This window comes from Myxocyprinus asiaticus, chromosome 5, assembly GCF_019703515.2.
Source record: "Myxocyprinus asiaticus isolate MX2 ecotype Aquarium Trade chromosome 5, UBuf_Myxa_2, whole genome shotgun sequence".
Classification (NCBI taxonomy): Eukaryota; Metazoa; Chordata; class Actinopteri; order Cypriniformes; family Catostomidae; genus Myxocyprinus; species Myxocyprinus asiaticus.
The window spans coordinates 7,376,324-7,390,311 of NC_059348.1; the positions used below are offsets into that span (position 1 = coordinate 7,376,324).

At 37.9% G+C, this 13,988-nt stretch overlaps 1 protein-coding gene across 2 annotated transcripts in view; it reads left to right on the forward strand.

Moving 5' to 3' along the window:
* LOC127440840 (gastrula zinc finger protein XlCGF7.1-like) overlaps nucleotides 1–11,787 on the forward strand; it is a 50,403-nt gene extending 38,616 nt beyond the window's left edge. For both annotated transcript variants that reach the window (XM_051697812.1, XM_051697815.1), the window contains one exon: nucleotides 8,527–11,787. In XM_051697812.1, coding sequence (XP_051553772.1) covers nucleotides 8,527–9,468 — 942 coding nt within the window. In that variant the 3' untranslated portion in view covers nucleotides 9,469–11,787. The remainder of the gene's footprint in view (nucleotides 1–8,526) is intronic.
* Nucleotides 11,788–13,988: the final 2,201 nt, after the last annotated feature.

A 13,988-nucleotide genomic window follows, 5' to 3' on the forward strand; every position in this document is an offset into this window, starting at 1 on the left:
AATTGAGTAATCTGATAAGAAATACTTTTACTTTATTAAAGAGCTGTGTATATTGTTAGAATTTTATCTTTATTTTATTGATATGCCTTATACGGTTCTTTATTGATACTATTATTGGTTATTTTTCATTACTAAATTGTTTTTATTATTATTATTTACAGTTGTGCTCAAAAGTTTGCATATCCTGGCAGAAATTGTGAAATTTTGGCATTGATTTTGAAAATATGACTGATCATGCAAAAAAACTGTCTTTTATTTAAGGATAGTGATCATATGAAGTCATTTATTATCACATAGTTGTTTGGCTCCTTTTTAAATCATAATGGTAACAGAAATCACCCAAATGGCCCTGATCAAAAGTTTACATACCCTTGAATGTTTGGCCTTGTTACAGACACACAAGGTGACACACACAGGTTTAAATGGCAATTAAAGGTTAATTTCCGACACCTGTGGCTTTTTAAATTGCAATTAGTGTCTGTGTATAAATAGTCAATGAGTTTGTTAGCTCTCACGTGGATGCACTGTTCAATGACTTATTAAGAAGTGGGAAATTCGGGGATCTCTTGATACCAAGCCAAGGTCAGGTAGACCAAGAAAGATTTCAGCCACAACTGCCAGAAGAATTGTTCAGGATACAAATAAAATCCCACAGGTAACCTCAGGAGAAATACAGGCTGCTCTGGAAAAAGACGGTGTGGTTGTTTCAAGGAGCACAATACGACAATACTTGAACAAATATGAGCTGCAGGGTCAAGTTGCCAGAAAGAAGCCTTTACTGCGCCAATGCCACAAAAAAGCCCGGTTACAATATGTCCGACAACACCTTGACACGCCCCACAGCTTCTTGCACACTGTAATTTGGAGTGACAAGACCAAAATAGAGCTTTATGGTCACAACCATAAGCGTTATGTTTGGAGAGGTGTCAGTAAGTATTGTGCTCCTTGAAACAACCACACCGTCTTTTTCCAGAGCAGCCTGTTACTGGGCAAAAGCCGTTACTGGGCAGTAGACTGTCAAAGCCAAAGCTTCGGATTTAGACCAATTGACTCTGTATCCCGAGAACTTAGAAAATAAATGAATAATTCTATGGAGGCAAAGCATAGATCTTATGGGGTCAGAAATGAATAATAAAATATCATCTGCATAAAGCAAAAGCTTATGCGCCATACCTCCCGCCACCACCCCTGGAAAATCATCTTCCCTTCTTATCGCGGCTGCTAATGGTTCCAGGGCAAGACAGAACAATAATGGGGAAAGAGGGCAACCCTGCCGGGTGCCCCTATCCAGAGTAAAATAATCTGAAATTAATCCATTTGTTTTTACCGCCGCTACCGGGTGTCTATATAGTAACGTAATCCATCCAATAAAGGTATTCCCGAACCCGTATATTTCCAAAATCTTAAAAAGATAATTCCATTCTACAGTATCAAATGCCTTTTGGCATCAAGTGAGATGGCAGCGACCGGAGTCTGATCATTTGCCACTGACTACATGATATTGATGAAACGCCTAATAGGCTTGGTCTCTTATATCAGAAGAGCTGTATAAGAGATGTTATAAGTTTACTTAATCGATAAGTCAAAGTTTTTGGCAATATTTTTACATCTAGCTGGATCAGGGAAATTGGGTGGTAACTCATTCACTCTCTTGTATCTTTGTCTTTTTAAGAATCAGACTGATCCGGACTTGCATCATGGTTGGCAGAAGCTTTCCATTCTTTAATGATTCCATATAAAATTCTAGCAAAAGTGGAGCCAGTTCTGTAGCATAAGATCTAAAAAACTCAGCGGCAAAGCCAACTGGCCCCGGAGCCTTGCCTGTAGGCAAGGCCTTAATTACCTCGCCAAGCTCCTCCAAGGTTATCTCAGAATCAAGATAATTTTTTTGTTAAGTCATCAGTTTAGGGAGTTCTAATGGTTCCACAAAATGTATAATATCTTCATCAGCAGACGAAGACATGGAACTATAGAGATCAAGATAGAAATCTTTAAAAGCATTATCATTATCAATGGCCATGGTAAAAGTTTCACCACCAGCAGATTTCACTGAGGGAATGGTAGAAAAAGACTATCTCTGCTTTATATATCTAGACAAAAGCTTCCCTGCTTTGTCCCCCAACTCAAAATATTACTTTCTTGCCCTGAATAACCAAAACTCCACCTTCCGTGACAAAATAGTACTATGTCTGTATTTCAATCGGGTCAATACTCTGAGGCCATCAGACGACATTCGGTGCTTCAGCTCTGCCTCTGCACTTATAATATTCCCGTCCAACTCCACGAGTTCTCATGCTTTGGATTTTTTGATGAGTGAGGCATACTGTATAATCCGACCCCGCCTTAAGTTCCTCCCAAGCCATGCCAACAGAGGATACTGAAGACCAGTTGGTCTCCATATAAACATTGATTTCAGCCTTTAACATTTGTTGGAAATCAGGATTTTGCAAAAGGGATACATTAAAGCGCCAACTATATGATTTCTTTTTCTCCATATGTGGCAACACATCTAAACTCACCAGAGTGTGATCTGAGACTAAGATGTTTCCAATTGAGCAATCAACAACAGATGAAATGAGGGACTAGATATTAAAAAAAAAAATCTATTCTAGAATAAATCTTATGGACTGATGAAAAAAATTTATAGTCCCTACCAGATGGGTTCAAAAGTCTGCAAATATCTGTAAGATCAAGATTTTTACACACCCTTTGAAGCATCACTTTTGCTCTAGGGGGCTTGCACACTTTTGCTTCACTATGATCAAGGACTGAATCCATCAAAATATTAAAGTCTCCTCCCAATATTATATCAATAGGGGTGCCAGCAGCTTGCAACATCCCTTCAAGATCTATGAAAAAACCCTGATCATTAGAGTTAGGTGTGTAAATTTTAGCCAAAATCAACCTTTGCCCCTGAATTTCTGCTATAATGACTCCCTAATTTATCTTTAATCTGTTTGAGACATTTGAATTGTAGATGTTTACTTAACAATGTAATGACTCCCCTGCTCTTACTCGAGCCAGCACTAAAGAAAACATGTCCACCCCATATCTTCCCAAATTTTTCAGCTTCCTGCAGGGAAAGATGCATTTCTTGAAGAAACACTATATCAAATTTCTTTCGTTTAAGAAAAGAAATAACCTTCCTTCTTTTTATGGGGTGCCCCAACCCATTCACATTCCACTTGGAGAGAGATAATCCATTCATTTTAACATTTGACATTTTGACATATGAGAAAAAATAGATTGTGTGTCAAAAATATAATTTTAAAGACCACATTCCAACATTAGTGCAACAGTAAACCCCGAACTTGAAACCGAAAAAAGAAAAATGTGAGAATTAACCCCGCGCACGACAGCACCAACTGGCGTTTATCCCTCTAAACTCAAACAGTCCATGCGTGCCTACGAGAAGCCCAGCGACAACTTTGCCATCGGATTGCTCAAGTATGGTGTTTCTATACAAATTTTGTGAGATAGAATTACATAACAGAAGATAATCTATAAAACAAACTCCAGCCATTAGGCAGAATAAACACAAATAACATGTAGATTCATTCAGAAAACTGTCCCAAAGGTGTGTTTCTCCACAAAACAAGCTCCAGCCGCTAGCGGAGCCATCACAAAAAAAAAAAAATTCAGTTTCCTCGAACAGTGTTGTGGCTTCTGCCACCTCTGTGAAACATCACTCTTGAAGTCTTAGGGTTTTGATGCCAGAAGATAGACTTTATTATTAGAGATAGCAAAGCCGAGTTGCTCCCAGCACAACTGACTTTCTGTATTCAAACAGGCCTATATACACATATTCACCTAGGGCGTGACCAATACACCCCATACATTTTGTTCTGTGTCTTTAGTCTGTTTAGAGAACATTAAACTATGAGAGAGGACCCTCTCCATCTGGAACCTCTTTAAGGGGCCTTATCCTATATTTTCTCTAGTGTCAAAACATGAGACTCAAGTTTACCATTTATGAGTACCATATGTGATTACACATTCCATTTTCAGGGGCCTCATTCCCACAGGCCTCTAAACACACCCAAACACACAGTAAAATCCATGCTTGACCTTTAGAAATAATTGTAGACAAAAATGGCTATATTTACATTGATTATACTTGATTAATTTATATTTAACTTGATAAAAATATTACTACAAGCATATAATGCTTTCCATGCACTTTCTTTATCATGTCCACATAATACATAACCAAATGCTTGAATGGTCCTTCTGGTACTGGAATGTGACCTGTAGGTGTTTTTATTTCTTTTCTGACATTGTTTTGAGTAAAGACTTCACATGTGGACAGAAATTGTCTATCCTTGCATATAAGTATGGAGACCAATATCCCTGCTGTTTAATTTTCCTTATCACTTATCACTTCCCCCCTCGCACAATGGTCAAACCATGCGCATCGTAAATAAAAACATTGAGAAATGTAGTTTATGCAACAATCTGTCCTTCATGAGAATGCCATATACCTTGTGAATTTTCTATGCATCCCTATTTTCCTATGTAGTATGTTCATATGTGATTCAATAATACTTCAATTGACAGCCAGAAGCCTTCTTGGCTTCTAACTCCACAGCATTATTTCCCTTAATGACAAAGTCATTGCCCTTTTTGTGGGTTTGACATTTAATGATAGCCAATCTTTTAGGTAACATCATTGCAGAAATCAACTGTTCAATCTGTTCTGCATGTTAAATGAAGCTTCCATTACTTTTTCTAAAACCTTTTTGTTTACATATTGCTTCAAATAGATGTCAAACACCATGAGCATAAGCCAAGTCAGTGAAAATGTCAACTGTTTGTCTATAACTGACATGCAGTAGTAAGAGATTTTAATTCTGTTAGTTGAGCAGAACAAGATCGAATGCAATATTGTGAAAATAATCTCTGTCTTTTTTCACAACTGTTTATCTTGCATGATTTCCCAAATGATCCCTAAAACAAAAATGATCAAATCTTTAGTAAAACACAACCTTTGCCTTTCTTTCCCCAACATTCTCTTTACATTTAATACAACTTTCTTTTTCCCTTCATTCTCTTGTTTTTTGTTTTTTTGTTTTAAAAAAAAAAAAAATTATTTACTGTTTCAGCATCATTTAACAATAAGATTTTTCAGTTATTATTCTTTTATACTTCTCAGCATTTTTTGAAAAATGATTCAGTTAAATGGCAAAACCAAGATTCACAGTGCAGAAACTGTAGGCCTCTAAAGTGATACTTTCATGGATTAATCTCCAAATAGAAATAGTTTACAAGAAAAAGAAACTCAATCAACTCTTTGTAGCACCCACTAACCTTTTTCTTTAAAGTGAGGGTACTCTCTGGAAAATTTGGGGGAGTAACCAATCCAATAGGTAACTCTAACTTTGCCATCAGTTTGTAATATTTACTCTTTAAATCAATAAATCAGCGGTTAGATGCTGGATTTAAATTTAGACCCTCAGAACAATTTAGACCTGGGTATTCAACCCATTGATGGCAGTCTGGTAAATTATACATCTCATTGATGGTATAAGACTGAAATCAACTTATCCAGAGAGATTTGAATCCACATTTGAAATGTTAAATCAGTAATGATTACCAGCAGTCATATGAGTGGGAGGATCAATCGTATAAAAGCCCACATCATTCTCAGTGTTTTTTCTCCGGACTTCTTCCTGCAGTATTATCAGCTTAATAAATCATCTGGCCTAGCCATCTGCAATGGTGAGAGACTGGTTCCAGACTGAGTTAATGAAACAACATACACATAATGATGATAACAGAAATACAACATAGTTAGTATCAAAGACTAGATGCATGAGTATGAAGTTATTTATGATGTTCAATTTTAATCTTAATGTTTCTTCATGGGTTTCACTTACTACTAATCACTAATTTTTTCCTTAGCATTATCAATAATTTTTACAATCAAATAGGTCCAAGATATTTCTTACATCTTCAAATCAGAACTTCTAGCGCGAGTAAACTTCTATTTTGTTAGATATCAGAGCATCTGAGCAAAACTGTTTACAACGTTTGCTTAGTTCTGCCTCCTTATTGGAGGTTGGGACTTTATTTTCCATATTATCTGGCATGATTGGTCACAGAACAAACCTAAGAAAATGCATGTATGGTTTACTTTTCATACTCAAGTTACAAAATATAATTTTCTTATTAGTCATTTTCACCTTTCTTTTTAATTTCTCTTCCTCATTTCCTTGACATCTTACATTTCCATTTGCTTAACCATGGCTTTGATAACTAGTGACCTCAATAAAGTACACAACAAAACAATAGTCCTCCTATCATTATTGCAATTCCAAAAAACATTCCCAATTTACATAATGCATCTCTCCCTAACACATTAACAGGAGTCTGATTTGTAGCCCTTTTCTCTTCCCTGTGCCCACTTTTCACTTTTTCTCTCCCTACTGTCTAATAGTCTACTTTTATTTCTCACCAATTTATCTGTGTCTCATATTAATTTTTCTGTTTCTCTCATTTTTTCTATCCTTTCCCTTCTTGATCCCAGCCTTGTTTTTCTTTATTTTCTAACTCCACACGACCCTCCATCTGCATTTCTCCTAAAACTTCTACAGTTCCCTTGAGTATTAGGAACTGACCTTCTGAGGGCACATATGGAGGTGATTTGACAAGGACCTCTCCTTTTTTACTTATCTCTTTTTCTGCATCCTTCAGTATTTTTCTTGCCAGTCTTATATCTTTTCTTAGAATCTTCTCCTTTCAGTGCTAGCACATGTCTTTTTTTACTTTTTTACTCTTATCTTTAGTTTTATAATTTTTTATCAAAGTTTCAATTTTCTCACACAACGCTACAGCAGATATCCCTTCCTTTGGCCATTTTGTCATCATATCTTTGTTCTCTTTTGCCATTTGCTTGAGAGCTTATTTATGAGTTCTCTACACAATGGATATTTTAATCTTTAATTTGTCCACAGGAGTGGCTGCCATGATTTTTCCTATAATACAACAAACCCTTACAAATTTACCAATGTATCAGTTTTTGTAACAATTTGTATTTGTTCGAATAACATCATCTTCCCAAAGAAATTAAACATTTTTTTTTTTCATTTATTTATCAACCAATTTCCCTTTTCTTCTTCTATAACATGCACTTTAATAATTATTATGCCACATACATGTCCAAATTTTCTACATGTTGTCAATTTACTTTTAGGATCACTCTGTATCCAAATAGTGCCAAATCACAATAACAGCTGTTTTTTCTTAGATTAGCTGAGTCTTTATTTCTTTCACTGTTATATTTACTTGGCATGTAAAGAATGAAAAATGATTTTATCACAATTCATTTAGATAAATCATTAAATTTAGAGGATAAACTTATATCTTACTGCTTTAATTTATTTGCTTCTAGAATAATCTACAATGCCAATATCTTGAAACATTTTAGTTTTCCCTGTGTTAACAAAGGAAATTCCTTTCCAAATTTTCACAAGAGATAGACTTTCATTCCCAACATTCATTCAACATATAAAAGACAATCCTTCTTTATTAGACATTTACTCCATTCATCGTGTCCCTTTAAAAAATATTTTTTTTTATTTTTAGGGCTCATATTTCATTCAAATTCACACTTGTCTTCTTATTTATAGGACTCCTATAACATACACTTTGTGTTCCTTTTATTTTAAGGACACATCATACATTCCAGTCCCTCTACTGGGCTCATATTTGTACTCAGTCTTACACTTCCATACGCAATTGCACTTCAGTCACACTTCACACACTTTCAAACACAGACACAAACACTCTCACAGACACAGAAACTTTCACACTTTTTACAAACACAAGGCCTTTATAAACACAGAGCTCTCTCTCAAAAAAAAAAAAATACTATAAAATTCTTAAACACAACTATTCAAACACCCCTCTTTGGTGACCTGCAGGATTTGCCTCTCTTGCCTTCCTGGCTTTTTTATTTAAAATTTTTAAATAAATTTTAAATAAATTCAGTAGAATTTCAGTAGCCTGTATATAGATCTCTATTAATGACCTACTTACATTTATCAACTGACTTGTTATAGCTAGTAAACAGTGTTTCAACAAACATTCAGTAGACTTTCACTAGCCTGTATATAGATCTTTATTAATTACCTTTTAATGAACTGATGTTCTCAACAATAATGTAAGTTGGTCATTAATAGAGATCTATATACAGGCTACTGAAAGTCTACTGAATGTTTGCTGAAACACTGTTTACTAGCTATAGCAAGCCAGTTGATAAGTCACTTATAGCCAGTTAAATATCTATTTGGGACCATCAAAATAAAGTGGCTTATTTTGAAGTGTTTCGCCAAACTACGTTTCCCATCATGCACTGCCCTCATCACTGCCTTCTGTTCCTGATTGTTCTCACCTGTTTTTCATTCACTCATTAGCTCTTGTTTGTGTATATATACCCTCTAGTTTTTGCATTCCCTTGTCAGTTCTTGTTTGTTGTTGTGTTGAGTTCCCATTTGTTGTTTTGACTGTCATAATTTTTTATTAAAGCCTGCACTTAGATCCTACGTCTCCTGTCTCTCAACATACAAGATGGATCTAGCAGCTTTATATACCCACTTGAGCCAGGCAGATTTACCCATAAAGGAATACTCCCTTCGTTTCAGCGCCATTGCCAGTGTCACAGGATTTGCTGACTCCCATCTCAAGTCAATTTACCGGATCGGACTAACAGCTCACCGGTGGAGGGAATTGACGAAGACAGGAGACTACGCGAGGGAGGAACATGTGAGGTTAACATTAGAAGCTCTAGCTTCAGAGGTTCCTCTTCTCCCTACCCTGATCCCAGATTCCACGCCTGAGTCTGCTCCATGCCATGTCACAGCCAAGTCTGAGTCTGCTCCATGCCATGTCACAGTCAAATCTGAATCTGCTCCACACCATTTCACAGCCAAGTCTGAGTCTGCTCCATGCCATGTCACAGTCAAGTCTGAATCTGCTCCACACCATTTCACAGCCAAGTCTGAATCTGCTCCACACCATGTCACAACCAAGTCTGAGTCTGCTCCACGCCATGTCACAGCCAAGTCTGAGTCTGCTCCATGCCATGTCACAGCCACACCTGAGTCTGCTCCGTGCCTTGTCACAGCCACACCTGAGTCTGCTCCGTGCCTTGTCACAGCCACACCTGAGTCTGCTCCGTGCCTTGTCACAGCCACACCTGAGTCTGCTCCGTGCCTTGTCACAGCCACACCTGAGTCTGCTCCGTGCCTTGTCACAGCCACACCTGAGTCTGCTCCGTGCCTTGTCACAGCCACACCTGAGTCTGCTCCGTGCCTTGTCACAGCCACACCTGAGTCTGCTCCGTGCCTTGTCACAACCATGCCTGAGTCTGCTCCGTGCCTTGTCACAACCATGCCTGAGTCTGCTCCATGCCAAGTCACAGCCAAGTCTGAGTCTGCTCCGTTCCCAAGTCTCTGCCCATGTTCATGACCACAGAGGTCGTTTCCAAGTCTCTGCCCATATTCACGACCACAAAGGTCGTTCCCAAGTCTCTGCCTGTACTCACAACCACAGAGGTTGTTCCCAAGTCTCTGCTGGTGTTCACGACCACGGAGGTCGTTCCCAAGTCTCTGCCCATGTTCACAACCATGGAGGTGGTTCCTACAATATATCTTCTCTAGAATATATCAATGTAATATTATCTGTGTTATAACCATGTTAATGATTATCAATTTAATGTTATTCCTGTTGTAACCATGTGAATGATTATAACAATGCAATTGTATCCATATTAAGTGTATCCTTATTATGTTTGATCAGATTTGCGTGTCATTTTGAAACGCTGTCTCACAAACCCAGCATATTTTATATCTATGTGTTTGGAATTACATGACCAAACTGCCAATGTTGGACAATTTTTGATAGCTGACATTTGTTTTCTGATTATAAATTAATAACTGAAATTGAGCATAGCCAGAACAGAAATTAAAAGGAATGTGAATTAATTCAGGAGGAGGAGCGAACTGGCTATGCCCTCCTTCCAAGTTAACTTCTGATTGGCTACAGCCCTTTTGGAGGGCATGGCCCACCAGAAGTTTAAAACTCTCTGTACACAAGCAAAACATTGAGTCTAACTTGAGAACCTGATTTGAAGAACGAGTCTAATTTAACGTTGAAGTGTCAAGTTTGAGTCTACATTTTGAGCATTCACCATTTAGTCTTTGTTTTCCACAAAATCTAACGCTCGTTAACATCTTTTCTGCCGGGAACTGCCTCTGGCAACCATAGCACTCTGGTACAACCTGTGTAGTACTACAAGACTCCACCTGGCTTATTCATCTGCTGATTCTCCATCTCCAGTTGGCTCCTCTGAACAGCACGTCACCATCGAATAGACTCCCAGAAGGCTGATGCAATGAAAGAAGTCTCCCATCAGTGTTAATGTTTTCACAGTTTTTTGTTTTAGTCATAGTTTTAGTCTTTTGACAAAAATGTCCTTTAAAATTAGTCAATATTTCGTCATCTCATATTCATTAGTTTTAGGCAGTTTTAGTCTGACAAAAATTACATATCATTTTAGTCAAAGAAAATAAAATATTTTAGTTGACGATGATGTGCAAAATGGACAAAAAATGTCAAACTGTAACAGACCAAACTTTAATCAAATATTCAAACATTTCGGTATCAAACTTAACTATACTATACTATTGTTACACCTGCGGTGCCTGCTACCTCTCCTGTACGCTGCCAGAGTTCGCCATCCCCTGAGTATTAATATCTCACGAACTACATTTCCCATAATCCTCCGCTCAGACTGATTACTCTCACATCTGTATCACATTAACTCTGGTTATTTAAGTTCCCTGTTTTCTCACATTCAGTGCGAAGTCTTGTTTGCCTTGTCAACATTTCTGAGCGTTATTTACCCATGACTCTTATTGTTTTGACTCCTGCCTGTTTCTCGTGTTTCCCAGCCAACTTGTGAGTTTTTGTGGATTTATTGCCTGTTTACCGGATTACACCTCTGCCTGTCGGATTTACTTTGTTTGTTAGCCTTTCTGGACTGTTTACCTGTGCATCGAACTATTGCTTGCCTTTTTTTATTTATTTTTTTTATTTTGCTACTTTTGTTTTAATATTTATACTGTTAATAAAACTGCACATGGATCTTAACACACCTGCCTCGGCTCCTCGCTTATTGCCTACTGTCCTTGTGAAATAAAGGAGCTTGTAAAATAATAATGAATAGACTGAAGTATTAGCTACTTTTTAGAAGTTAGCCTACTGTAACTAATCCTTCATACTTTAGAGAGTTATTAATTTTCTGTGAAAGGATATTACATTGCATGTAGCGTGTTTCTTACGGAAAGTGTATTCACAAAGCAAGTTACGCAACGAAAATTATGCATATTCTGACTAGCCTGTTCATTGTGCAGGTGTAAGTTGTTATATTACATATATGTTGTGGATATACATTACTACAGTGATTTAATGTATAAATAGGATGCATTTGAATTAGGTATTTACCCCGTTTTAAAGTTAATTTTGTCTGTGTTCAACTCACACAGCTCAAGAGGAGAAATCCCCAATTATTAATGGTTTAGATGAATCTATATCGGTATCGCGGTATCGCAGCATCAGGACCCGCACCAGCCGACTCCATGATAGCTTCTTCCCCCAAGCAATCAGACTTTTGAACTTTTGATCTCTCACGATCAAAATACATCAGCCCTGCACTTTATTACTCTTTTATCTCACACCGGACTGTCATAAATTATATTACTAATATTATGTCTCTCTTAACAACTGACTATCAACCGACAGCCTGAATGTCAATACAGTACAATACTGTACATTCTATATATATATATATATATATATATATATATATATATACTTTTTATATATATTTTAATTTTTAATTTTTATTGAATAATGTGTATCTATATAGTAAAAAAAACAAAAACAAAAACAGCATATTGTATACTGTACAGTGTATGTTATTATTTGTATATTGTTGAGTGTAATTATGTGTATAACAGATGTTTAAATTGTGTTGTGTTAATTTGATGTTTTAAGTTGAGTGTAATTATGTATAACAGATGTTTAAATTGTGTTGTGTTAATTTGATGTTATTGTAAATTGGTATATGTCTCATCACTGTCACGACTGCTATGTTGATCGGAACTGCACCCAAGAATTTCACACACCATTGCACTTGTGTATATGGCTGTGTGACAATAAAGTGATTTGATTTGATTTGATATCTAATATCTTCAGATTCTAGAGATGTTTTTTCTCCTTTTCATATCTTGCTCTGTTAATATCTTGCAGTATAATTTTATCATATTTTTGTCAATATTATGCTTTAATAAAATTTTTAATTATAGTCATAATGCACCTTTTTTGTCTCGTCTTCATATCATTGACGAAATCAAAAACTCTTCGTCAACGAACATTTTCATCAGTGATTTCGTTGATGAGATTAACACTGGCTCCCATCAAGGCCCAAGTAAACAGCGACACAATATCTCTATATTCTGGCTTATCTTGTGCTTAAGAAATGTTTCATAACCCCAAATTTGAATGAATACACGGCTGAAACGGATATATTGATGGTTTGCTCAGTTGGAGTCTGTCAGAATTCATCCCTTGCCATAACCTCAATATTCTTTCATTTCCAGTATTAAAAACTCATAACTCAGGTTCTTTACCTATTCATTTGTGTGTGTGTTAGATTTGTTAGTGTAGTAGGTTTAGAATAGTTTAATAGTCTCTTTGTATTCAAAGTGAAGTGTCTTATATCTCATGCTCAATTCCCTATAGTAGCCGCCTGCTGGTACAACTTTTGGTCCCTTATTTGCTCTCTAGTTGTAACCAACTGCCAATCCCTTCCTTACCCTCTAGTGGTAGCAAGCTGCCAATCCCTTCCTTACCCGCTGGTAGTAGCGATCTGCCAGTGCAGCCTTTAGCTCCTTCCTCACCCTCTAGTGGTAGTCATCTGCTAATCCCTTCCTTGCCCTCTAGTAGTAGCTTTAACAGCTCACAAACAGAAGGGAAGGAGAACGCAGGGAAGCAGGTTTTTCCAGGCTCAGGTAGGACTTTTAATCGGCCACTTCAGTGCTTTACAACTTCACAAAATCGTCAGCTTCACAGGCATGTAGACTTAAACTCATTAGCTTCACAGGCACATAGTAACTTAAACACTTCAGCTTCACAAACATAACAGATTAAACGTAGCAGCTTCAGGAGCACCATGGCCTTTCTTGTGCCAGACTCTCTGCTGGTGGTGTGGCTGCTTATATGCCACTCTCCCCATGCTCACTGGAATTAGAGACAGGTGTTACACATAATCTAGCTCAGGTGCAAGCACCCTTACAGCTTTCTCTCTCTCCGGACGGACGCTTGACCACGCCCCCGCTGCCACATATCCCCACTGCCTGACTCAGGCCGGGGAGACATCCGGCCTGTCTACCACTCCCCCCATTTCTGGAAAAGAAGTCGGCGACAGCCATCTGCGCTCCCGGTCTGTGGACCACCTTGAACTTAAATGGCTGAAGAGCCAGATACCAACGGGTGATCTGCACGTTGGTATCCTTCATGCGGTGGAGCCATTGGAGTGTGGCGTGATCCGAGCAGAGGGTGAAGGCCCACCCCAACAGGTAGTACCGGAGAGTGAGGACCGCCCACTTGATGGTGAGACACTTTTTCTCTATGGTTCTGTACTTAGTCTCCCTCAGCGAGAGCTTGCGGTTAATGTACAGAACCGGTTGCTCCTCCCCCTCCACCACCTGCAAGAGTACGACCCTCAGCCCTCTGTCTGAAGCGTCTGTCTGCAAGACAAAAGGGAGAGAGAAATCGGGTGAATGTAAAAGTGTCCCCCCGCAAAGTGCGGCTTTAACCTGCATGAATGTAATGATAATGCTCCATCCACTGAACCGGGTCTTCCCCAGGTTAACAGGAGGTGGGGTGGACCACCGGCTGACAGAACGGCCGGAAGGCCACTTTTA